This window comes from Eumetopias jubatus, unplaced genomic scaffold (genome assembly GCF_037043125.1).
Source record: "Eumetopias jubatus isolate StellerSeaLion01/CBP00866 unplaced genomic scaffold, mEumJub1_p1.0 scaffold_7, whole genome shotgun sequence".
NCBI classification, from domain to species: Eukaryota; Metazoa; Chordata; class Mammalia; order Carnivora; family Otariidae; genus Eumetopias; species Eumetopias jubatus.
In genome coordinates this window covers 111,353,780-111,381,665 of record NW_028274813.1, presented here as the reverse complement: position 1 = coordinate 111,381,665, position 27,886 = coordinate 111,353,780, and the positions used below count along the sequence as shown (strand labels likewise).

General features: G+C 34.2%; 1 protein-coding gene across 6 annotated transcripts in view; it reads left to right on the top strand.

Annotated features, from left to right (window-relative positions):
- Positions 1–27,886, top strand: part of MYO9A (myosin IXA) — a 291,397-nt gene that overhangs the window by 59,554 nt on the left and 203,957 nt on the right. For all 6 annotated transcript variants that reach the window (XM_028100036.1, XM_088024883.1, XM_028100037.1 and 3 more), the window contains exons 4-8: positions 4,728–4,790; positions 12,239–12,338; positions 13,802–13,858; positions 17,254–17,351; positions 21,567–21,693. In XM_028100036.1, the coding sequence (XP_027955837.1) occupies positions 4,728–4,790; positions 12,239–12,338; positions 13,802–13,858; positions 17,254–17,351; positions 21,567–21,693 (445 nt within the window). The remainder of the gene's footprint in view (positions 1–4,727; positions 4,791–12,238; positions 12,339–13,801; positions 13,859–17,253; positions 17,352–21,566; positions 21,694–27,886) is intronic.

Sequence of the window (27,886 nt, the reverse complement as noted above, 5' to 3'; positions counted from 1 at the left end):
TCTGTAAGTAGAGTACTTCTGGTTGTTCCAGCAATATTCCTTCTAACTTTAAAACATCTAATAGACTTTATTTTTAGAGCAGTTTTAGGGTCACAACAGAAATGAGTAGAAAGTACAAAGAGTTCCCATATACTTCTTCACCCTATCGACCAGTTTCCCCTATTAATATCATCTTGTATTGTTGTGTTCCATTTGTGTGGTGTGTTCTTTGGGCTTTGACAATTGTATAAAGACATTTATTCACCATTACAGTATCATGTGGAATAGTTTTACTGCTCTAACATCCTCTGTGGTTTGCCTGTTCATCCCTTCTTACTCAATAACTCTTGGCAACCACTTATCTTTTTATAGTACCCCTAATTTTGCCTTTTCCAGTATGTCCTATAGTTGGAACCTTATAGTCTTTTAGTCTTTAGGGTTTGGATTCTTCACCTTAGCACTCTATATTAAAGTTTCCTCCATGCCTTTCATGGCTTGATTTTATTGGACTAATGTTAAATGTGTATATTAATTTGGGGATAATTGACATTTTTGTGCTGTTTAGAAATGCTTTAAATTTTTTTGTATTTCTTATTGAGTGTTTTCCTGAGTATCTTATTTTAATGTTTTGTTGTTATTAAAAGTGTGATTTTCTCTTGCATTATATCTTCTAGTTGTTTGTATATAACATATATGTTCATATATATGGAGTTTATTAATTTTTATATTGTCTCTTGTTATCTTACTGAATTATTTTATTGTTTGCATTAGTGTTACTATTGTTTCTTTTACCTTTTCTTGGTATATCTGCAAAAATAGATATTCTTACCTGTTTTTTTGTTCTTATATCTTTAATTATTTTCTCTCTTGTCTGATTCCAAATAATATTGTTTCGGACCTTTATGTGAATGACTTTACTTTTCTCCACTGAGTAAAATACTGATTTTAGGACATTTTACCACATTAATGAATTAGGCATCAATTTAAATTTTCTATTAGTGTTTTTTTGAGTAACAAAATGATATTGCATTTTACCAAATGGATTTTGGGCATCTGTGAAGATTAGCATGATCTTCATTCTGAGATCTGTCAATGTTACCATTATTTTCCTAATACTGAATCATTTTGTGTTCCTGGGAAAACAATCCCACTTGATCGTACAAAGGTAGACTCACACACATGCATACATATGTACACGTATTTATACATGCACATATAAGTTGGTTGTTCTATTGTTTCGTAGTTTTTATTTATTTTATTTTTTTAAAGATTTTATTTATTTGACAGAGAGAGAGACAGCGAGAGAGGGAACACAAGCAGGGGGAGTGGGAGAGGGAGAAGCAGGCTTCCTGCGGAATGGGGAGCCCGATGTGGGGCTGGGATCATGACCTGAGCCGAAGGCAGACGCTTAACGACTGAGCCACCCAGGCGCCCCTGTTTCCTAGTTTTTATTTATGATTTTTGCATCCATATTAATAAGTGAGATTGGTTAGTATTTTTCTTTTTATGCTATTTTAGTTAAGCTTTTCATTTCTGCTTTTAATTTAAAAATTTTGACCAAAACTATGTGTATTCTACCTCCCCCAAGAAAAACAAAACAAGAAGGATAAGTCCTTCAGTGGCAAGTTTCATAACTCATTTCCTTTCTGATTTGAAAACCATGTTTCCAAAAGTATAGTTGGTACTTTTACTAAAAAAATGGGATGCAGTCAGGTTGTCAAGTTGCACTTTTCTAGTATTTATAATTGTGATACAAGAGATGTTGCTAATAGGTAAAGTTGTATATGTTGCTTTGTAACTTACAAAGTATCATTATATATATTCATTGATTCTTAAGACAGCTTCATGAGTTAGGAATGGCAGATATTTATTTTCCCATTTTATGAATGAAATTTTGACTCTTACATGTTAAGCGATTATCTGAAAAGGTTAAATGTTCTCTTACAACAGTGATGAGCAGAAATCTTCATCTTGATTAGTAAGTCAACACATACATATTGAAAATTTTTCATATTGAAAATATTTAACTCTTGGTAAATATATATTAAACATTTTCATCTTTCATTTTATCATTCATTAGGCAAACATTTATGGAGTACCAGGCACTGTGCTAAGTGTTCATGACAAAAAAAGTATACATGTTCTCTGCCATTAAAGTTCTCATAGTCTTTTGGGAGAGATAGGTTTACTTAAGAGGATTACAGTAAATGAGATAAGTACAGTTATTGAAGCATGTGTCTGGAGAAGGTCACAAAAAGTGATTTTTATTTTGGGTCTTGAAAAATTGCTAAGCAGAAAAAGTGGGAAATCACATTATCATTTGAGGAATTGGCATTAACAGATGAATGGAATCATAAGAACTTGGTGTACTTGAGGAGGTAAGTTCAGTGGCTTCAGATTATGGACATAGTGTTCAGTTGATTTCAGATTATGAATAAAGCTCTAATGTATCTAATTTATCCTCTTGACTGGGAAGCAGATTTTAAAGATTTTATTATAAAAAATGTGAAACATACCCAGAAGTAAAGAGAGTAGTAGAAAGACTGCCCATTTAGATTCAAGAATTATCACATTTTGCCATATTTGCTTTGTTTATTTTTTCTTTTTGTATGCTGATGCGTTGAAATAAAACAATCCCAGGTAGATGTAACCCTTGTGTACTTTAGTATGAGTAGCAAGTGAAAGTAGAGGAATAACATGAGTAGATCTTATTTTATGGATAACTAACTCTTATAGCAGTATAACTCATGGAGTGGAGAGGAGGAAGGTGAGATGTTTAGGAGTATGTTAGTATAGTTGAAAGAGGGAGCCTTTGTAGTTAATATAGACCTGGCTTCAAATCGTAGTTCTGCTGTTTACTGGCTGCATGATCTTAATATCTTTGAGCACCAGTTTCTCCACTTGTGAAATAGGCAGTAATATTTGCTATGCAGGGTGGGTTTAAGAATTTAATGTACTATGTGGAATCTAAAACATTAATGAATAAACAAAAAGCAGAATTAGACCTATAAATAAAGAGAACAAATTGATGGTTGCCAGAGGGAAGGAAGGTGGTGGAATGGGCAAAATGAGTGAAGGGGAGTGTGATATACAGGCTTCCAGTTATGGAATAAGTCATGGGAATAAAAGGCACCACGTAAGGAATATAGTCAATGATATTTTACAAGGGTATGGTGAAGGATGGTAGCTACATTTGTGGTGAGCATAGTATAATGTGTAAACTTATTGAATCACTATGTTACATACCTGAACACCTGAAACTAATGTAACGTGTGTCAACTATACTCAACAAAAGAATTTAGCATATTAGTTTATGTTCCCTTTCTCTCATTTTAGATAGATAAGAATCTGTTTCAGTAGTTTAGATTAGAGGTGATGATGGTAACTCAGAGGAAGTGATACAGTTTAATTACTGGTAGTGGTAGTAGTAAGGTGTTTGCAGAAAAGGCACGTTTGAGGTTCATTTTATGAATGAATGGAGCCTGTTGGAAAGAGAGTGGGTAGAGACTGTAGAATTAGAACTGGAAGGAAGAGCACGGACAATGCAGCCAGAGTGAATGGCATGCTTGAGGGAATGACCTGTATTTGGGAGTGACTGAAATACTGAGCATGCGATAGGAGGGAACTGATGGGAATAAAACTAAAAAGTCAGATTTTTGATTCCACAGAGGTTTGTGCTATGTAATTTGGATTCAAGAGTCGAAAACTTTTAAATTTCAGACTGTAGGATCCCCTTTTCCAGAGGGAGCTTACCTGATTGCTTCAGTTTGGGTGAGAGGTATTGAAGACTTGAAGAGGTACAGGCTGAATAAAGAGAATGACATATCAGAAATACAATTTATGTTTTAGTTCCTCATTACTTTCAGGATAAATTCCACTCTATATTGGTCCTTCTTCATGTAGTCCACTTGTCTATCTCATTCTCTCACCATGTTGAGGAATTATCTTCCCTGAGGTTAAGTACCCTCCTTTTATGCTTTTGCATAAAGCAGTTCTCCTGGCCTTCTGGTCAGTCTTTCAGATTTCAGAGTCATTTATTCAGTCAGTCACCAAATAGATTTTGTGAATGTTTACTATGTGCTGTGTACTCACCTCTCTGGGAATTGTTCCCTATATAATTGTTTCCTTCTTGGATGGAATCTTACCTGTATCTCTTGGTATAGCCATAATATTCTGGTCATTGCTCTATAATAAATCCTGTATCAACTCAGTATGATAGCCCCTTGTTTACATTTCCCTCCACTAGTCTGTAAGCCCCTTGAGAATAGATAGTGTATCACTTATTTCCATATTTGAACAGTGCTTAGCACAGTGCCCAATTAATGAAGTTGTTGAATAAATTAGTAAATAATAAATGGATTCCAGAATGTGGCAGTAGCATGAATATGTTAAGAAAGTATGTCTTTGAGTCTTATTTAGTCACCTGGCCAAAGTATAGTATCTGAAAGAATGTGTAGTGGCATATGAGCCTGGAAAGAAAGTAAAGCCTATGCCATGGGTGGGTCTTGGGTGCCATGTTTTGAACTTCTGACTTTATTTTGCTTTATTGAAAGCCAAAAAAAAAAAAAGACTTATGAGTTTATGAATTTAACACAGATAACACTAACAGCATTTATAACACAATTGTAATGGTAAGTGTACTAAAATGATCTGGATAGAATTCTTTATACTTTTGCATCTTCTCTGAAAAAATACTTATCTACCTTAAGCTTTATTATTTATATCAACCAATTTTATTTTTCTTCTAGTGCCTATGTTGAAAAATATCTACTGGAGAAGTCCAGACTCGTTTATCAAGAGCATAATGAACGGTACATATTTTTATTAGTATAATTAGATTAAGTTAACATTTTTATTATGCGATCGACTTTTAGGATGTTTGCATATTACGACCTTTAATTTAGCTTACACTGTGCATCGCTTTCCATATAATTGCTATTTCTGTCATGGGCAGAACATTATACTTTTCCAGAGGCTGCTAGATTTTTTAATAAGTACAAACAGACCTTGTTTTATTGCACTGCACAGATACTGTGTTTTTTTACACACGGTTTGTGTTGAGTAAGTCTTTTGGCACCATTTTTCCAACAGCCTTTGATCACTTCGTGTCTTTCTGTTTCGTATTTTGGAAATTCTTGCAATATTTCGAACTTTTATATTATTATTATATTTGTTACGGTGATCTGTGATCACAGCTAGCTGAAAGCTCAGATGATGGTTAGCATTTTTTAGCAATACAGTGCTTTTAAATTGAGGTATGTACATTGTATTTAATTAATTAATTAATTAATTTTTTAAAAAGATTTTATTTATTTGACAGAGAGAGACACAGTGAGAGAGGGAACACAAGCAGGGGGAGTGGGAGAGGGAGAAGCAGGCTTCCCACAGAGCAGGGAGCCTGATACGGGGCTCAATCCCAGGTCCCTGGGAGAATGACCTGAGCCGAAGGCAGACGTTTAACGACTCAGCCACCCAGGTGCCCCTGTACATTGTATTTTAGACATAATGCTGTTGCACACTTAAGAGACTACAGTGTAGTGTAGACGTAACTGTTACCTTCACTGGGAAACCAAAAAAATTATTTGCCTTATGTTATTTTGAGATTTGCTTTATTGTAGTGGTCTGGAACTGAACCCACGCTATCTCTGAGGTATGCCCGCATGTGGAACTGTTACTCTTTATAAATTCTAGGCATACTGTCCAAACAGAAAAACAGTGGTAGGGGCGCCTGGGTAGCTCAGTCGTTAAGTGTCTGCCTTCGGCTCAGGTCATGATCCCAGAGTCCTGGGATCGAGCCCTGCATCGGGCTCCCTGCTCAGCGGGAAGTCTGCTTCTCCTTCTCCCACTCCCCCTGCTTGTGTTCCTGCTCTAGCTATCTCTCTCTCTCTGTCAAATAAATAAGTAAAATCTTAAAAAAAAAAAAAAAGAAAAACAGTGGTAGTTCAGGTGTTTTACTGCTTTACGTGTCTTAGTATTCTGTTTCTAATGTGAGAAAATTTTTAATAAAGCACTTAATTTCATTATATTATAATAAGGTATACAGGACTTCAGAGATTATATATGTAACTTCCTGTAGATGAAGAAACCAAATGTCAGGGGGAAAAAAAAGAAACCAAATGTCAGAGAGGTAAATGATTTGCTTCATGCTGCAATGAGACAAAATAAAGAGCCAGAGTTTGAAGTTAAAGAGACCTACTATATTCAGATATTGAATATGGCTTTGGCATCTCTTTTAACTTTTCTGCTTCTTTGATATTTATTCCCATTTTATAGATAGATAACTGTCTTAGAGTTGTTTGGAAGAATAAATGAAGTAACATTTATAAAGTGCTTAGTGTGGTCCTTATGTATAATTATATTCAGTAATTAGTAGCTAACATTATCTAATGAATACCTGCCAGGTTAGGACTAGAACTCAAGACTTTCCTGTTCTTTTTTTTTTTTTTTTTTTTTTTTTTTGTGGCTAGTAGATAAGGAAATCTAAATTAGAGGTTTTTCTTGAAATGAAGGTAGAGAATTTTAGGAAGAGAATAACTTCATTAAAGTTTTGTAGAGTTAACAGATACTGCTATTAGAAGGTTATTATTAACTTTTCCAACACATTTTAATGGAGTGGTAGGGATACAGCATGGTTTCGAAGAATCAGTGGGAGGTGAAGATCTGGAACTTAAAAACTGATTCTCTATTATCTTGCTGGATTCTGTTTGTGAATGGGTCTTTAATATTTATTGGTATGTTGCTGAATGTGGGTTACTAGTATTTTGTTGAGGATTTATTGTGTCTGTATTCATAAGGGATATTGCTGTAAGGTTTTGTTTTTTTCTCCTGATGTCTTTGTCTAGTCTTGCTATTAGGATAATAATGGTTCATAGAATGAGTTGGAAAAGTTTGGGAAGGATTGGGTTAATTCTTTTTTAAATGTTTGCTAGAATTCACTAGTGAGGCCGTCTGGTTCTAGGTTCTTATTTGTGGGGAATTTTGATTACTAATCCAAACACTTTAGTTATTGTAAGTCTCTGTAGATTTTCGGTTTCTTCTTTAGCCAGGTTTGGTAGTTTTTATCATTCTAGGAATTTTTCCATTTCATCTAGGTCATCTAATTTGTTGGCAAAAAAAAATTGTTTATAGTATTCCCTTATAACAATTTTTATTTCTGACAGGTTGATAATGTTCCTACTTCTGTTCCTGAATTTGAGGTCTACTCCTATCTTTGGGCTGCTATAACAAAATACCTCAGTCTGGGTAACTTACAAACAACAGAAATTTATTTCTGAGTTCTGGAGGTTGGGAAGTCCAAGATCAAGGTGCCAGCATGGTTGTACTCTGCTCAGAGCTCTTCCTGGCTTATAACTCATACCTTCTTGCTTCATCCTCATATGGTGGAATGGGATAGGGAACTCTGTGGAATCTCTTTTATTAGATCACTAATCCCATTCATGAGGGCTCTACTCTCATGATCTAATCAACCCCAAAGGCCCCACCTCCTAATACCATTACCTTTTGGGGTTAGGATTTCAACATAGGACTTTGAGGGGCACACATTCAGACCATAGCAATCTCACCCACCTTTTGTGTCAGTTTAGATAAGAATGTGTTAATTTTATTGATCTTTTAAAAGGACCAAGTTTTGGTTGATTTTTCTCTATTTGTTTACTGTTCCTGTTTTATTTCTCTTATGCTTATCACTTCTGTATGCTTTGGGTTTAGTTTGCTCTTCTTTTAAATTAAAAAATTTTTTTTTAGTTTCTTAAGGTGAATGGTTAGATTTGAGATCTTTCTTCTGTTTTACCATGGGTTTACAGCTATAAAGACCCGTTGAACACTGTTTCAATGGTTCCCATATTTTGGCATGTTGTGTTTTGGTTTTTATGTACCTCAGTGTATTTTCTAGTTTCCTATGTGATTTCTTCTTAGAACCCATTTTTATTTAGGAGTGTGTTTTTGAATTTCCATGTATTTATGCATTTTGGAAATTTCTGTTATTGGAAATATTGTTATAATATATAAAATTCTGTTACTGATTTCTGATTTCATTGTAAGATCATCAGAGAATATAGTTTGTATGATTTCACTCCCCTTACATTGAGACTTGTCTTAGAGTTTAACATTTTTTAATCTGGAGAATGTTCCATGGGTATTTAGGAAAATATGTATCCTACTGTTGTTGGATGGAGTATTTTATAGATGTCTCTTAGGTGTAGTTGGTTTTTTTTAATAAAGATTTTATTTATTTGCGAGAGAGAGAATGAGAGATAGAGAGAATGAGAGGGAAGAGGGTCAGAGGGAGAAGCAGACTCCCCGCTGAGCAGGGAGCCCGATGTGGGACTCAATCCCGGGACTCCAGGATCATGACCTGAGCCGAAGGCAGTCGCTTAACCAACTGAGCCACCCAGGCGCCCCAGGTGTAGTTGGTTTTTAATAGTTTTCAAGTCCTCTTTTTCTTGTTGATCCTTTTTCATGTTCTGTTCATTATTGAAAGTAGGGTGTTGAAATATCTCAGTACTATTGTTGAATTGTTTTTTTTCTTTCTTCAATTCTTTCAGTTTTTGGTTTATGTATTTTGGGACTCTGTTTTTATATGCATTTACATTTAAAATTGTTATATCTTTCTGATGAATTGGCCCTTTTGTCATTATAAAATGTCCTTTGCATCTAGCAATAATTTTTGTCTTAAAGTCTATTTTATTTGATGTTAGTATAGACACTTTAGCTTTCTCCTTTTACTTTTGACTTATTTGTATCTTTGAGTCTATAGTGTGTCTATTGTAAATAGCATGTAGTTGGATTTTTTTTTTAATTCATTCTGCCAGTTACTCACCTTCGGACTCATTTATACTTAATATAATTGCTAAGATAGGATTTATGAATGTTATTTTGCTATTTGTTTTATGTATTTTTTATGATGGTTTAGTCCCTCTATTCTATTACTGCCTTATTTTGTATAAGTAGATGTTTTCTGGTGTACCATTGGCAAGTCTTTTATTACATATTTCTTGAATTATTTCCCTAATTGTTGCCCTGGCAATTACAGTTAACATTTTAGCAATCTTCTTTGGATTAATAACAGCTTAATTTTGATAATGTACAAGTAACTTTGCTTCTATGTAGCTCTGTTCCTTTCTCCTTCTTTTGTACTATTAAAATCATATAAATTACGTCTTTATAATAGTAGACCCATCAATACAGATTAGTCATTATTGTTTTTTGCTGGTATCTTTGAAATACAATAGGAGGGAAAAAAGTTATAGACAAAAAAGTGAGTTTAGGGGCACATGAGTGGCTCAGTCGGTTAAGTGGCTGCCTTCAGCTCACATCACGATCCCAGGGTTCTGGGATCGAGCCCCGCATCGGTCTCCCTGCTCAGCAGGAAGCCTGCTTCTCCCTCTCCCATCCTCCTGCTTGTGTTCCCTCTCTCATTGTCTCTCTCTGTCAAATAAATAAATAAAATCTTTAAAAAAATGAGTTTATACTATCTTTTATAGCCACATAGTTATCTTTACTAGTGCTGTTTATTATATGTTTAATTGAAACTTGTCTAGTTTCCTTTCTTTTCAGCTAGAAAAAGTCCCTTTATCTTTCCTTGTAGGGCCCATCTGCTAGCTATGAAGTCTCTTAATTTTTGTTTATCTGGGACTATCCTAATTTCTCCTTTATTTTTGAAGGGTATCTTTTCTGGGTGTATAATTTTTGATTGATAGTTTTTTTTCCCTCTCAGTACTTTGAGTATGTTATCCTTCTGCCATGGCTCCTAATGAGAAATCAGCTGGTAATCTTTTATTTTGTTTGTTTTAGTTTTTTTTTTTAAATTTCATTGTATTAGGTTAGTCACCATACAATACATCATTAGTTTTTGATGTAGTGATCCATGATTCATTGTTTTCGTATAACACCCAGTGCTCCATGCAGTACGTGCCCTCCTTAATACCCATCACCCGGCTAAGCGCCACCCCCCGCCAAAACCCTCAGTTTGTTTCTCAGAGTCCATAGTCTCTAATGGTTCATCTCTCCCTCTGATTTCCCCCCCTTCATTTTTCTCTTCCTTCTCCTAATGTCCTCCATGCTATTCCTATGTTCCACAAATAAGTGAAACCATATGATAATCGACTTTCTCTGCTTGACTTATTTCACTTAGCATAATCTCCTACGGTCCCATCCATGTTGATGTAAAAGTTGAGTATTCATCCTTTCTGATGTATATATGGACCACATCTTCTTTATCCATTTATCTCTTGAAGGGTATCTCGGCTCTTTCCACAGTTTGGCTATTGCAGACATTGCTGCTATGAACATTGGGGTGCATAGTGCAGTTGCTGGGTCATAGGGTCAGCTGGTAGTCTTTTATTAGGAATCCTCGATGAGGCATATCTTCTCATGGTGCTTTGAAAATTTGTCTTTGTTTTTCAATAGTTTTGATTTATCTAAGTGTGGATCTCTTTAAGTTTTTCTCCCTTAGGGTTTGTTGAGTTTCTTGAATGTGCAGATTGTTTTTTCATCAAATTTAAGGAGGTTTTGGTCATTTTTTTCAAATATTCTTTTTGCTCCTTTCCTCTCCTTTTGGGACTCCTATTGTTCCACAGATATCTGAGATCTGTTCAATTTTCTTCATTCATTTTTCTTTCTCTTCAGCCTAGTTTCAAGACCTGTTCACATCAGGTTCACTGATGCCTTCTTCTACCCACTCAGATCTGTTGTTGAGTGCCTCTAGATAGTTTTTCATTTTAGTTATTATATTTTTCAACTTTCTAATTCCTTTTTGATTATTTTTTAATAAGTTCTATATGTTTATTGATAGTCTCTATTTGATGAGACATCATTCTCATACTTTAGTTGTTTAAACATGGTTTCATTTAGTTCTTTGCACATATTTAAAAATCTTGTGTACTAAGCAATGCCTGGGCTTCCTCAAGGATGGTCACTACTGATTGTGCCTTTTTCTTTGTATGTACTATACTTTGTTTCTTTAATGCCTTATAAATTTTTGTTGAAAATTGGACATTTTAAATAATAATTGGACATTTTTAAAATCATGTGGCTGCTCTGGAAATGAGATTCTCCCTTTCCCAGGTTTTGTGGTTGTTTTTGTTTCTGTTATATCATGACTTTTTTGAACTAATTTTGTTAGATCTGTTCTCTTTCAAGTGTGGCCATTCTGGTATCTGCTTGGTTAGCTTAGTTGCCAGCTAATGATTGAACAGAGATTCACTTAAATGCTTGGAAATAGTAAATCTCCTAGTCTTTGCCTCAGGGCTTTCTGTGTGTATTGGGCCATGCCTTTAACACTCAGGTAGGCATTTTATAATTCTGCCTTTACCTTAACTTCTTGCTTGTGTATCCCTACAAGGTCAGCCAAGGGTGAGAGTTTAGTACCTTCTCTGGTCTCAGCTGAGAAGATGTAAAGCCCTGGGCACGTACACAACCTTATGCATGTGCATGGCCTTCTAGATTCCCAGGAATATATTGGAGCTTTTAAAACCCTGTGTGGTGATCACATTTCCCTTTAAATTTTTTGGTTAGCCTATTGTCTATTTATCATTTATCCGTTGTTTAACATTTATCCGTTGCTTCACGTAGCTGACATGTTAAAAAATTGCCTGTAATTTTTCATACCTGCCCCTGGGGAAAAGGTTTTCACACTGGGCTAACTCTGAGTCAGGTCAGTAAAGACAGTTTTGAACATGGCGTCTTCCAGGGACCCACCAGATAGTTCAAGTAATGATATTTCTCAGGGAATGAGGTTTTGAACAAGCCCCAACCTTCTTCTGCCCTCTTGTGATGACTGCCAGGCTTCTGGTGTCCATCATGATTGTAACCTATTGGTTTTGACGGCTACCCTGGATTTGGTGAACAGGAGATGGAATAGGGCAAGTTAAAAGGCTACAAAGGTTGCATTTTTTTATTGAGATTGAGCTGTTTTTCTTATGTAAACACTCCTTGGATTGCTATAAACTTTTGTTTAATTTTCAGAGTTCTGAAAAGTTTGATTCTGACAAATTTGCCAGTTTTCTAATTGGTTTTATGGAGGAGAGAATTTTCAGAGGTCTTAACCTTTGCCATATAGCTGCCTTCATGCCTCTCTTTTGAATTTAGCATCCAAAACATCATTTTATTTTATAGTACCTAAAATATTGAACTTACCACTTTTGTATTAAAAAATGAAACAAAGTTGAAACATTTCACTAATTAATGTTTGCTCATTTTTCTGTTAAATGATAACCATAGATCATGTTCATTATAAAGCCACACTCTTTGTTTTCAACAGGAACTATCATGTATTTTATTACCTCCTGGCAGGAGCAAGTGAAGAAGAAAGATTAGCATTCCATCTTAAACAACCAGAAGAGTATCATTATCTCAATCAGGTGAGAGTTCATGAAATGTATTTTGAAATGTAGGGCATTATTAAATTTTACTTCTTGAGAAAAATTTTTTTCCTAATACTTTGTGCCCCAAACCTAGTAATGGATATTAACTAGACTTTTCATACATGCAGTCTAAAAATTTATGTGATGTGCTTCTCAAATTTGAAAATTATTATTACTCATATGAGTTGGGAGAGGTTAGTTATATGTGTGCCCGTTGCTTTTTGTGAAACTCTTTCAGAGAACAATAAACTGTTTATATATGTACCTACATGTTAGAAAAATGGATTGGTCTTTTCAAAGTGATTTACCTTTTAAAGACAAGAGCATGTTCAGTGTTACTAATAATGTTTACCCTTTGCATGGGATTACTTGAAACCTTTTTGTATGTTTTGAAGTCTAATATGTATATCTCTTTGCATGATATTATACTAAGAGTTTGATTATTTTTATAATTTAGCAGATGATCCTATTCAGTATGAAATTCATTGTATCTTTCCATGAAACTAAAAATTCACTTCTAAATTTCCATAATTAAGGGATAATTTCTAGTAGTTTTTCATTACAATGGTTTCTCCAATTTTACTATTTCTCATATTAATAAAAATTCTAGAATCAATATATTAATGGAATTGGTATGACAGTAGATCACTTAAATAACAGATTGTCTTTTCTTGTTTTTTTTTGATTGTTCGAGGCAAGGTGTAATATACATGGAAATAAATGCCTTTATGGTAATTTAAAAAATCCTTGTGAGGGTTTTGTAAGGAAATTGACATTTTAATGATGGTTCAAAGGTTGTAGTATGTATTTAAGGTTATGAAAGTAACATCAGACTTTTCCCAAGATATACAGGATGCTATGTAACTGATATTTCTTAATTTTGAAACTATATATTTATATAAACTAATAAAACTTTGTATTAATATATTGATTTCAAAATTATTTAAAATATCACTTCTTGATATAATATTAGGCATTTGTACTGTATAAAATTAAGTAGATTTAAAAAAAATCATTGATTTAGCTTCTGAGCTTTTTCTTTTCCCTGTTAAACTCTTTGCAAATATTTGGGTGATTAAATATATCCTTTTTAAAAACTAATAATTGCTCATAAATGAGCTGATAGAACCGAGCTTTTTACTCTTCTTCCAGATACTTTTTTGTTATCAGTGGCCACACCATACATATTCTTGTCATAAAGTGGTCAGTATTCATGGAATATGAGACTGAGCAGTTAATACAAATCTCAGAGTCACTGGAAAACAGCAAGTGTGGATTGGTTGTAATAATATATGATCTCCCAGAATCTGAATGTTTACCTAGTTGTTTCTTGTTTTATGCTGCTACACAAAATAACTTTCTTTGGGTAGCAGCAGTGCTAACTGAATACTACATCTAAGAGATGATTAGAGAACAGTGATAACCATTACTTCTACCTAACTAATCTGCCTTACTTTCAGATAACAAAGAAACCCCTCAGACAGAGCTGGGATGATTATTGCTATGACTCTGAGCCGGTCAGTACAAGTACCTAAATATTCTGTGTTCCTGTTAAAGGACCCTCACTCACCTTGCTCATTTGCACCTATCTCATTACTTAGAAAATCAGCTGAAATACAAAGAACATAGGAAAGAAGATAAATTAATGTTTAATTTCTTTGAATTGATTTTGTGTGTGTATGGTCTGTGGATCAAAAACCAATTTACTTTTTAAAAAATTTATTTTTTTGTTGCTCATGTTTAGTCTATATTTATTTTGACAATAAATTGATTGTATTCCTGTCTTCAGCATTGATATGGATTCTTATGAACTACAGGTTTTTTTCTTGAGGTGTATTTTTTTTTCAATTATTATTTTAGTGGTTTCATTACTCACATGTTATGAGTAGTATGTAATGTTTATCTTAAAAAGGTATAGCCTTCCTGTTTTATGTGTCAGTTAACAGTCTTTTCACATGATGAATGCATGTACGTTTTTTCTTTGAAAGTTTTTTAGTGGCAAGAGAGGCTGTAGTCTTTATATAATTTTCTTAAAAAGAATTGAAATTCATATAAATAAGATTATTTTGTTTTTAATTGAGTGATTTAAGGGCATATATGATGTAATATAAAATGAGTAGGTAAATTTAGCTTTATTTTTATATTTTATAAGGACAAGTTTGTGATCAAAAAAGGACACAAAAAATCTTTTTCCTTTCCTTTGTAGTGAGGTCATATGTAAAGGCTGAAAACATGCACTCATCTATATCTATTAATTAACTAATGAACTAATTTATTAATTATTTCTTCTGGAAACATAACATGTCTTAGTTCTAGTTTTAAATAACTATGACTTTAATTTTCACTGTGTGTGATTACATACTCCACTAATTACAAAACTATACTGTTTCAGAGTTGAGAAGGATCAGGAATTATGGTCATTAATTTTTTCCTTCATATAAAATTTAATTGCATTACCTTTTTATAATATATCAAGTAATTTATGGTTTTAGATTTAACATTTCGGAAAATTTTAGACATTTAAGTTTATAGATTCTGATACATTTTAGTAGAAAAAATTTACACTGTTTTGCCACTCTTGAGAAGCTTCCATCTTTCACCTACTAACATCAAGTGACTGAGTCTCATTGGGAAGTAGGGAGGAGACTGGTAAAACTCAAATGGCAAGTGTAAGACTTGATTGCCTGTACAGAGCTTATCGTGACTTTATGAACTGATCTGCTGTTATTTAGACAGTCTAAGTTATGCTTCAGAATTTGGGCTCTGAAGCAGACAGACCTGACTTGAATACTGGCTTATCCACTTAACTAGTTTTTGAGAACCTGAGCAGGTCACATAATTCTTTTGTTTCCACCATCTTATATTTAATGGGATATAAATGGTCTTTAACTTTTGTGAGAATTAAATTAGACAATGCATCTAAATAGCTTGACAGAGTGTTTAATATTTAGTAAGTATACAGTACATGTTCCCAGAGCTGCTGCCACCATCAAAATCATCATTATCCATCTTTTCCTTATAGAATTTTGTACCCATACTCCTCTCCTCCCTTTATGTCTTTCATCACTAGCCTCTCACTTATTGTGTTTTCAATCTATTACTGTTTGAACTTTGAATAATTTGTTGCTTTTTCTCACAAGTTAATTAATGAAAGCAAGCAGTTAATCTGAGGATCTTTTGGTTTGTTTTTTCCTCTTAGCTCCTCAGAGTATATTTGGGGGCAAACTAAACTTTGTTTCCCTATGAGTTAGTTTTCCTGTAAAGTGTGCATGCATCTTAGAACTCATGTGACTTAGCATTATAAGAAGAGAGGATTGTTAGGTACTGTTTTGTAATTTGACCTATATTATCACACATATAATGGAATTGTATAGATGATCCCAAGAGGAACTGTGGTGAGAAAATTGCTTTTAACAAGGGATCTCTTGTTGCCCATTGAATGTTGATTTAATTTGTATTAAGGGTTATCCTATAAGCTTAAGCAACTGGTGTTGCCTGGGAGAGTGCAGAGGATTCAGAACTGGGTAGATTTTCATTTTGCCACCGCTGTCATTTAGGTGAATTATTTAACCTCTGAGCCTGTTTTCTTTCCTATTGAATGTATATATAATTATATATATGTACACATAATTATCCCCTTGTGTTTATATCAAATTTTAAACTTTATATCTACATTAGTAGTTTAAAAAGTTAAATGAGTACTTTCTCAAAAAGGAATGTTTCATTTAATTCAGTACTTATTCAGTAATTCAGTTATTACATATTTACTTTAGTAATTACTGTCCTCTTGGCACTAATATGATGCTGGAGATCAGCAGTGAATAAAACAGGTAACAGTTAAGGCATTTATTGAGTACTTGATGCAACATTCCACAGTAAGAGATAGACATTAAAAAAGTATATACCTGTGAGGAGGTTTTTGAAAATGTAGGTGTAAGGGACTGTGAGAACAAATAGTAAAGGGCTTTAAAAACTTATTTTAAAGATTATATATATGTTTGACTTTTTTGGGAGCTGAAATACAAGGGTTACTCTATTTTTTATTTTTTAAAGATTTTATTTATTTATTCATGGGAGAGAGAGAGAGAGAGAGGGGCAGAGGGAGAAGCTACCAAGGAGCAGGGAGCCCGATGCGGGACTCGATCCCAGAACCCTGGGATCATGACCTGAGCCGAAGGTGGACGCTTAACCATCTGAGCCACCCAGGCGCCCCAATACAAGGGTTACTCTAAAAATATTTTTTTTATTTTTATTTTAAATAAATAAATATTTATTTATTTAGTTCACAGCTATCTTTACTAACTAATGTGTGTATTTTGCAGATTTTTAATTTTCACGTATACTTTCTTTTGCTGATTGATAATCATGTTGTTTATATAATTTCATTAGGAACTATATTATCTAATATTGACATAAACATCTTTATATTATATAAATCTAGGCTCCATTTCTCAACTAAATCACTGCCTCTTCTAAAATTTATTTTTGTGTCTCAGCATCTAGTTCAGCGCCTTGCATAAGCGTAGGCATTTATTAAATATTTGTTGAATAAATAACATTTGTTTGTGGAATTGAGCTCTCTTTAATGCTTTGGATCTTCAGAACTCTTCATCACCACTCAGAACCAAACTTTGTATCAGAACATTTTATAATATTGTTAGCTCTTTATCTTAAGTTACTTTGAGATCCTTGCCTTGGTGATTGTGAAAGGGAGAATAAAAATGTAACTTACTGGTATTTTGGTAGGTATGTGTTTGGTATGCATACCTGTAATAAGAATTCTCTAAATATTTCACCAGCTCTAATTTTTATACACAGGTATGCTTACGTAGAATTATTCTTATTTCTGAGTGGCTTACCTTATTTTCAATAGATAATCTTGATTTCTTCCCCATTTTTCTTAAATAAGCAGGATTGCTTCTCGGTGGAGGGGGAAGATTTGAGGCATGACTTTGAACGCTTACAACTGGCCATGGAAATGGTAGGATTTCTTCCCAAGACACGAAGACAGTGAGTTTGTTTATTGTATTCTTACACCTTTGGTAGAGAACAAATCACAATGTGTGTTTCACAAGTTCCTCTTACTTGGTCCTTTGAAAGAATTTGCTAACAGATATTCCGGATCTAGTGCCTCCTCCTTCCTTGTTAAGCATTGCTTTGAAAATTTATTTTTTTAGAAGACTTGCTTTGAATTGCTTTTTTTATTATAAATTCTTTGAGAAGCTCTTGAAAGTTGGAACTCTTCTTCCTGTAAACTGTGCATGCATTAATATTTGCATATAGTTGCAGGAGTTCATTTTGCTCCTGAAGCCTGTCCATAGACCTTTCTTAGAAACTTGCTTTATAACACTATTTTTATAGCTTTATTTTCTGTATCATTGATCTCTAATCTTATTAAGGCATGTATACCTGTCAGTAAAACATAATTTTCTCTGTATTTAGTACTATTGTACTAAACATATTTTGTTTATTATAAACAAAGTAGAAATGTAAAAAGGTTGAGGGATAAAGATGAAGCAAATTATATTTAAAATAAAACAAACTATTTAAAATTAAAGCCCGATGATGGGTATTAATGAGGGCAGGTATTACAATGAGCACTGGGTGTTAACGCGCAAACAATGAATCATGGAACACTACATCAAAAACTAATGAAGTACTGTGTGGTGACTAACATACATAATAAAAAAGAAAATAGTAATACAAATAACCTTGACTCTCACCAGAAAAAAATAGTAACAGAACTATTTTTTTGGGAAGGGAATTAGTTATGTCAGATCTGATTATATTGTCAACTTTTAATGTCATACTAAAAGTAGAAGAATAACAGCTCTGCTGTTTTCTTGTTTGCTTGTGATTACTATGAATCTTGAGTTAGCAGATTATTTGCCAAACTCTTTTTTTGAAAGATAAATTAAGGGACGCCTGAGTGGCTCAGTTGGTTAAGTGGCTGCTTTCCACTCAGGTCATGATCCCATGGTCCTAGGATTGAGTTCCACATTGGGCTCCTTGCTCAGTTGGGAGTCTGCTTCTCCCTCTGCCTGCAGCTTCCCCTGCTTTTGCTCTCTCTCTCTCTCTCAAATAAAATCTTAAAAAAAAAGAAAGACAAAACCAAATGTAAATATGCAAGTCCATTTAATTGGTCACATAAACTGCAATTCACTGAAAGTTACTAAGTAAATGAGAGTAACCCTATAGTTCCTCCATGCTATATTACTTATATTCTTTCTTCAACATACCTCCTTTACCTCATGTGACACACCTGACTAATTGACATATATGGATCAAAGTGTCAATCTATATATTAAACGATAGTGAAACATAATTTCGTTTTTTTAGATAACATAAGTTGGAAATAAAATATGTACTTCTCATACGCCAAGGGGTTATGGGTTATGTGTCTTTCATACTTTCTGATATCACTGTATCCCATATTGGAAGCCACTGGAAAATATATGTAATATATTTAATAGCCTGGCCTGTAATTTGACCTTTCTCTATTTTAGATATTATCATCAGATATTCCCTAACACAAGTTTTGCATTTTAACTAGACTGATAGTATCCTCTAAAACATGTTGTATTCTGAATGTCCAGTATTTTCCCCATTTCTTGAAGGACCCATCTTTATCTCTTTTTTACTCATTGAAATACTTTCAGGTTTTTTTTTTATAACATACCATGTATACTGCTCTTCCCCTCTTTCTTTGACCATGATTGACTGTGCTAATAAATCACAGCATTCTTTTCACCTTCACTCAGATCTAACCCAAAATTCCTCCTAACACAACCTTGCAGGCATCCCAAAATTTGGTATGTCAAGGGAGACATGTTTGCTTTAGAGTACTGTTCATGTCCTCCCTTTTTATTTTTTAAGCTCTTTATTTATTTAAGTAATTTCTACACCTAATGTGGGGCTTGAACTCATGACTCCGAAATCGAGTTTCACTCTTCCTACTGAGCCAGCCATGCGCCCCATGTCCTATCTTTTTAATGAAAATTTTCTTAACTGTGCATTGTTTCTGTCTTTAGTATTTTAAGATACCCTGCCTTATAGTATAGAGTTTTTTTTTTATCTCCTAATGCAAGATTTTAAGCTTTTCGAAAGTAGGGATTTTTTATTCATATTTGTATGAATAAAAATAAAAATCTTTTTTATATTGAGTTATTATAGTATATTAGATTGTTTATATAACATTTATTGTTGGAGAATATGTATCATATATTTGTGTGTGAGAAAATATTAACGTACTGATTGTTGAACCCCAGATTCTGAAATGATATAATTAACAACCATATAAACTACTACTAAAAATAGTTTTTAATAAGTGGCCCATGAATTTGCATTTTTTAAAATTTTTTTTTAAAGATTTTATTTATTTGAGAGAGAGAGAATGAGAGATAGAGAGCACGAGAGGGAAGAGGGTCAGAGGGAGAAGCTGACTCCCCGCTGAGCAGGGAGCCCGATGCAGGGCTCGATCCTGGGACTCTAGGATCATGACCTGAGCCGAAGGCAGTCGCTTAACCAACTGAGCCACCCAGGCGCCCTGAATTTGCATTTTTGTATCTTTTGGCTTCCATTAGTCTTTATAATGATTCAGTTGATACTGTGTTTCCTCTCTAATTTACCCAGAGTACTTTTATGAATTATTCCTTTATAATTGACTTGTATTTTGTTTGAGTCATGTTAATGATTCAAACATTTACAATTTTAAATTATTTGAAAAATTAGATCTATCAATTAGATGTTGATTCAAGACCTTTGAAAGTGTGGCTGTTTGGTTCCTAAAGCAGTGTCTTTTTTTTTTTTTTTAAAGATTTTATTTTATTTATTTGACAGAGAGAGAGGGAACACAAGCAGGGGGAGTGGGAGAGGGAGAAGCAGGCTTCCCGCTGAGCAGGAGCTCGATGCGGGGCTCGATCCCAGGACCCTGAGATCATGACCTGAGCCGAAGGCAGATGCTTAACAGCTGAGCCACCCAGGCGCCCCAGCAGTGTCTTTATTTTATTTGGAATACTTCCTAATTGTCAGAAAACACATAGTTAAAATTTTATAGATAGAACAGGTTTATCATAAGGAAATAATTGGAAAGACACAAAGATATGTGTGTGTGTGTGTGTGTGTGCGTGCGCGCGTGTGCGTGTGTGTGTGTGTGTGTATAGGTTTCCAGGAAGGCTTTTAGATAGAGTGTGTGTGTGTGTGTGCGTGTGCGTGTGTGTGTGTGTGTATAGGTTTCCAGGAAGGGCTTTTAGATGCTGTGTTAAATGCCTTTGAGAAGTCAGATAAGTTAGGGTGTAACATAATTTTCTTAGTTATGTGGTGGTCCTTGGTAACTTCTCTGAGATATTTTAATGGGGTCAAATGTCAGGATATGATAGTAAGTAAGGAATGACAAAGTGAAGAAAAGGAGTATAAATTAACAGTTTAATAAGCTTATTTGTGAAGGTAAGGAGAAGATGTGGGATCTAGGATGGGTTGTTTAAGAGAAAAGTGAAGATAATATTATTTTGATAGAAAGTTCTTGTAGATTCAGGTAAGTGATAAGAAATATGCATAATAAAGTTCCTGAGTAAACTGGAGTTCATGAGATGTTGAAGAGCACAAGTAGGGGTCTAGTTTGACTGGAGGAAGGTCATGTTTTCCTCTAAGACAGAAGGGAAGAATGGAAGGGAGGGTCCAGTTGTAGATGTTTTATAGTTGGGGTCTGATATTAGGTAATACACCCCAATGGCCTCATATTGTTTATTTTAAAAGCATTTATCAGGACTTTTGTAGGAAACCATTTCTTAAATATAACTAATCATAAAAAGTCACCTAGGCTATTTGGTTAAGAAAATACAGATTCCAAGGCCTTGCCTTTGAAGATTCTGATTAAGTAGATCTGAAATAGACAATGTAGGGAAAGGGCATTCCAGGCAGGATGAAAAGCATTTGGAAAGGTATGGACTTTGAAACACTGTACAGATTCAGGCAATAGCAAATCCTCTTCAAACAACTATGTCCAGTGTTACAGTACTGAAAGTAAGGTTATGTAAAGCAGTTTGCATAGTGTCTGACATAGTACACATAAATTTTAGTTATTAGTTATTATTCCCATATTTTTTATTCTTATGAAGACTGAATACATCATTTGTACTGGTTTATTTGCTTGGTTAGAATTTTGCAGTGAAATAAGTTTGGAGACTGCACATAAGCAAGCTATAATTTATGGTTTTATTTTCACAGGATTTTCTCTCTTCTCTCAGCAATACTACATTTGGGTAATATCTGTTATAAAAAGAAGACATATCGGGATGACTCCATAGATATCTGTAATCCTGAAGTTCTACCTATTGTCTCAGAATTATTAGAAGTGAGTGATTATATTTTCAGTTATCATTTCTCAAATACTGGGTAACTTCTCACTTTTAATTTTGTGTAATTATTTGGTTAGGTGTAAATGGGTTAATGCTTTTTATTAATAGTATTTCTCCAAAAGATGGAATTTTTGCTGTTGATCGTGCCAGAATCTTTGGAAGGCTTGGGTTTTCTTGCCTGCCTCCCTTTGGCCTGGATATCCATAATCCCTCAATTTGCTGGATAGGAGCAGTATTTCATTCTAGACTGTACCATATTCTAAGCCATTAATAGTTTTTCTCCTTCTGTATTTGAGATTTATTCTCTTACTAAGATTTGGTTAGATTATTTATCTGAAGATGGACTATCTGGATGAGTGGAAAGAAAAAGGTACTAACTTTTTATCTTCATGTCTAAATAAGAGCCAGAGGTCTTCATCTACCATGCTTCTTCCTATTAAGGTCTTTATCACCTCATTTTTTCTTCCTGGAGTGATGATTTCTCATGTTTTCCCAGCTCACTTCTCATCTTGCTAGATTCATCTCGAAAGGGGCATCATTTCTTATAGGCCTTCTCCTCTCAGCAAGGAAATATATGTGTGTTTACTAACCTGTGTGTATTCACATACTATAGCTGTTTTTATATATCTATCATGTTTATCTGTTTAAAGATAAACATGAGGTCCTACTGATGTTCTTAACTAATACTTTATCTCATGTATCATTCTAGCCTTCTCTCCCTATCTATAAACTCCCATTTTAACAGTGAGGAAAGTATCTCCTACCTTCTGCTGTTCATTTACTTAATTATTCAATTTTAGTGTTCAGTTGACCCTTGAACAACACAGGGGCTAGGGGTACCAACCCCTCTGGCAGTCAAAAATCTGTGTATAACTTTTGACTCCCCTGAAACTTAATAGCCTACTGTTGACCAGCAGCCTTACTGATAACATAAACAGTTGATTGAAACATATTTTGTATGTTAGATGCATTATATACTGTGTTCTCACAATAAAGTAAGCTAGGAAAAGAAAATGTTAAGAAAATCATAAGGAAGAGGGGTGCCTGGGTGGCTCAGTCGTTAAGTGTCTGCCTTCGGCTCAGGTTATGATCCCAGGGTCCTGGGATCGAGCCCCGCATCAGGCTCCCTGCTCAGCGGGAAGCCTGCTTCTCCCTCTCCCACTCCCCCTGCTTGTGTTCCCTCTCTCGCTGTCTCTCTCTGTCAAATAAATAAAATCTTAAAAAAAAAAAATCATAAGGAAGAGAAAATACATTTACAGAACTGTATTTATTAAAAAAACCCCACAGGTAAGTGGACCTGTGTAGTTAAAACCCGTGTTGTTCAAGGATCAACTGTTCATGTATGGGAATGTACATGTATTTATGTATGTGTGCACTGCTATGGGAAATGACTTTATCAACTAGAGTATAATGTTCCTTTTGCCTTTAGTTTTTCAGACTCCATTAATTTCCAAAATTACTTAGGTTAGCACCTTTTCCTCCCACTCCCTTCACTGAGGCGGTTTCATATATTTGTCATACAGTTAGATTCTCTTGTCATGGTCTGCAGTCTTTCCTAGAATCCCCCAATGTCTGAAATAATTTTCTAAAAGATTCGTTCTTTGTGCTGTACGGTTTATGACAAGTGAGTAATGTCATGTTCCTCCATTACAGTATCATATAGAATAGTTTCAGTCCTAAAAATCCCCCGTGCTTCACCTATTCAATCCCTGTCCTCATACCCTTGGCAACCACTGATCTTTTACTACCTCTGTAGATTTGCCTTTTTCAGAATGTAGCGTAATTGAAATTATATAGTATACAACCTTTTTTCAGACTGACTTGTTTCATTTAGCGACATGCATTTGAGATTCATTCATGTCTTTTTGTGGCTTGATAGCTCATTTCTCTTTATTGCTGGGTAATATGCCATTGTATGGATGTACCATAGTTTTATTCATTCACCTATTGACAGACATCTTGGTTGCTTCCATTTTTTTTGCAGTTATGAGTAGCTTACCTTTTTTCTGTTAAAATATTACTCATCTTTCAAATCTTGGTTCATTTGCCACTTCAGTAGGGTTTAACCTTATTAAATGATCTAAACTGACTCCATTAGGTAGAACATTTGCATCTGCTTAGTGTAATTTAATTTTGATTTTGTAGCGGAAATTTAATTGTTTACTAGTTTGTGTCCATTATAAGGCAGCAATGCTCTTTGAGAGCAATAGATGCCTCTTTCTTATATATCTAACCTTACAGTGCTTATTATTTTGCACATGCCTGGGTGTTGTTTATTAACTTTAATGAAATGAGTTAGTCTGGCAGACGGGGCAGGAGAAGGGGATACATTAAATTGAAACTAGACTCACTCATTGGAAAGAAGTTCTACCAGGAGGTGGATGGAATGTGGTATCTAAAGGTGGTAATTTTCAAGGTCATGAGGATCAGGGAACAGATGGTATTTCAGTCAGACATTTTAGGTGATATTTTAGTCAACAGAAACACTTGGTATTGTGGTAATAATAGTGCATTGTAGCTAGTGGTTTTATTTATAAGTTCAGGCATTCAGCAAATTCCAAGGATTCTGGTCCTAGTACAGTATTGTTTCTTTGGTTAGAGACTGGTAAGAGCAATTCAGGTAATTCTAAAAGGAACCAAGTATTGGTGAAAAAGGAGAAATCTTGTTCTGAGAATTGGGCTTACCAGTGTCAAAGTTAGACCAACTGCAAATGTGATTGGTTACCAAATCTCACTTTTGAACCCAAGCTTCTTAACTTCCTTTTTTTTTTAATTTTGAACATTTTATTTATTTGAGAGAGAGAGACAGAGACAGAACATGTGAGTGGGGGGTGGGCAAAGGGAGAGAGAGAATCCCAAGCAGACTCCCTGCTGAGCAAGGAGCCCGTTGTAGGGCTCGATCCCACTAACCCTGAGATCATGACCTGAGCTGAAATCAAGAGTCGGATGCTTAACTGACTGAGCCAGCCAGGGACCCTTAACTTCCTTCTTGTTTGTTTAGTCTGGACTGGTTCTAGGAATGGAGGTTTGGTAATAAGTAGGAAGAAGTTATCTTCAAAGTTGAGGAGCTAGACAAGTACTGACAGGACCTATCGAATAGTATCCTGCTTGTATTTAGTTCTTAGAAATTATTTTTTAAAATGATTCCTAAACAAACAGGGTTTTGGGGGGGATGGGGTAACTGGGTGAAGGACATTAAGGAGGGCATGTGATGTAATGAGCACTGGGTGTTATATAAGATTGATGAATCACTGACCTCTACCTATGAAACTAATAATACATTTTTATATTAATTAATTGATTTTAAATAAAAAAATAAAATGGTTTCCTGTAATTGGTTAAAATTGATAATAATAATTGCAACCTTAAGGCTTTTGTTGAGGTAGAATTCAAAGATAGGAGCAATAACTGGTTTAATTAAAATGTAAAGTCTTTATTAGTTTTTTAAGATTTTATTTATTTGACAGAGAGAGAGATAGTGACAGCAGGAACACAAGCAGGGGGAGTGGGAGAGGGAGAAGCAGGCTTCCCGCAGAGCAGGGAGCCCAATGTGGGGCTCGATCCCAGGACTCTGGGATCATGACCTGAGCCGAAGGCAGATGCTTAATGACTGAGCCACCCTGGCGCCCCAAAATGTAAAGTCTTTAGTTAAGATTTAATTTAATTCCTCTCCTTCTTAAAGTGATTCAGTTCAATGATAATTATAGATTTAGTTTTTAAGAACAAATGTTTCTGAAATAATTTTATTTTATTTTTTCAATTATTTTTATAATTTTGTAGTTACCTCAGGCATTAGTGAATATTTTGAGTATTCTGTTCATTGAATTCTATTTGAGATATATACTTGTGAAATTATTGAAAGATGAACAAGCTCCAGTAGACTAATTGTGGGTAATTGTGGAACATATTTTTGTTGCATATTTTGGAGCATATTAGAACCATCATCATTATCAAAAACTGTTCAGTTTTTAGCAGATTTATGTATTTTGAATATATTTTAACATCTGTTGAAACAATATAAAGAATGGGTTTTTAACACATATCAGTTTCTCAATTAGGTGAATATGAGAAACATTGTAGACTTGGATGTTGAATCATTCTAAGTTATTTTGTGTTAATAAAATTTATTTTTTTAATTTTAAAAGTCACATGTACAACTAAGGACATTTGGGAAATTATAGAGGTAGTTGATTAAAATAGGAATTCACTAATATTTTCTTCAGGATGTTTATCAAAGATAAGCAAGATTAGTGTGTTTTGTATGTAGATCTTTGTATGATCATCATTAGGTTTTAGTGCCAGCATTAAGCCAACTCAAAATGAGTTGGGTAGTTTTTTATCTTTTCAAAACTTTTTCTGCGTTTAAGAGAAGAATCATTAGCAAAGAAAAATATGTTCCTTAAAGATTTGAGAGATATCAATCCTATGTTCAACTGTATTTGATGTCCTTCCAGTTTGTTTTGTATTAACTAGTTTTTTAGGATTTTCAAGTCTGGCTTGAGTTCATTTTTTTTTAAAGATTTCATTAATTTATTTAACACAGAGAGAATGACAGCAAGAGAGGGAACGCAAACAGGGGGAGTGGGAGAGGGAGAAGCAGGCTTCCCGCTGAGCAGGGAGCCCGATGGCAGGGCTCGTTCAGGACCTGAGCCGAAGGCAGACGCTTAAGGACTGAGCCACCTAGGCGCCCCTTGAGTTCATTTTGATGATTTTTCTTTATCCAGGAAATCATGTGTTGATTAAATGTTCAAAATTTATTATTTGGCATTCTTTGTAAATATTCTGTTAATGTTTAAAACCTTTTTCTTATGGTGTTAGCTTTCTGTTTGTATTTAATTTTTTTGATTTGGTGAGAGTCGTTTTTCATTTCTTATTTTCAAGTAAGTGGCCTTTAGATTTATCATTTCTACCAATTTACTTAATATGTTTTAATTTGTTTTAACATATTTTCTTCATTTTTCTCTTTGTTAAATTATGAATTGTTCTCAGGGCACAATATATATAGAAAACAATATAATAAACACCTGTGTACTCACAACTCCACTCATGTAATAAAATATTGCATATAATTGTAGCCCACTTTTTACTCTGCTATACCAGAAGTAAACACTGTTATGAGTTTGGTGTTTATCATTCTCATTCTTGTTTTTCTATTTTCAGAATAGGTAGATGTTTACGTAAGAATGTATAGGTTTCTATATAATTTCATATTTTATATAAATGTTTTACTGTATCATTCTAAAACTTGAATTTTTCATTCCATGCTATGTTTTTGAGATTTTTCAATACTGATTTAAACATTCTACATGATTCTTCTTAGTTGCTTTATAAAATTTCATTATATGAATAAAACATTTTTTTTAGTGGGGATTTGCGGTCATTTGTAATTTCTCATTTATTGGTAGTACTATGATAGACATTTTTTGTACATGTCTCTTTGCTGACATGTGTGAGAATTATTCTAGAGTATAAATAGTTTACTGATATTGACAGATTACTGTGTATAGTGGTTGTACCAGTTTATACAAGTATATGGAAGTGATTTTTTCTCCACATTGTTGCCAGCTTATATTTGTTTGTTCCTTTAAAAAAATTTCTTGAGTCTACTGCATAGATATTTTATTTTTTAAAGATTTCATTTATTTGACGGAGAGAGGGGGGAGAGAGAGAGAGGGAGAGAGGGAGCACACAAGCAGGGGGAGTGGAAGAGGGAGAAGCAGGCTCCCCACTGAGCAAGGAGCCCGATGCAGGGCTCCGATCCTAGGACCCTGGGATCATGACCCAAGCCGAAGGCAGTTGCTTAACCAACTGAGCCACCCAGGCACCCCAGATCATTTATTTTTAAATATTCACTTTTAATAATAATTGCTTAATCTCACAATATAATAGTGGTTTTTATCACTTAAGTTTTTTATTAGTTTTATTAGTTTTGTCATATTTGTGTAATCTGGTATTTTTGTTTTTCAAAATATTTTAAATATATGTGAAAGCTTGAGGTCTTATATTTAAACTTTGGCTATTTATTTTTAGTTTTACTGAAGTTGAAATTTTTTCCAATTTGTTTTGAATTTGAAGATTGAGCAGTGAATGCTCCAGAAGAAGGTATATTTCCTTTATGGTATCATATTTTAAAAAATGATTGATCTGTCATGAATTGCTGGTGGCAAGGTAATGCTTCACTCTGTTGTT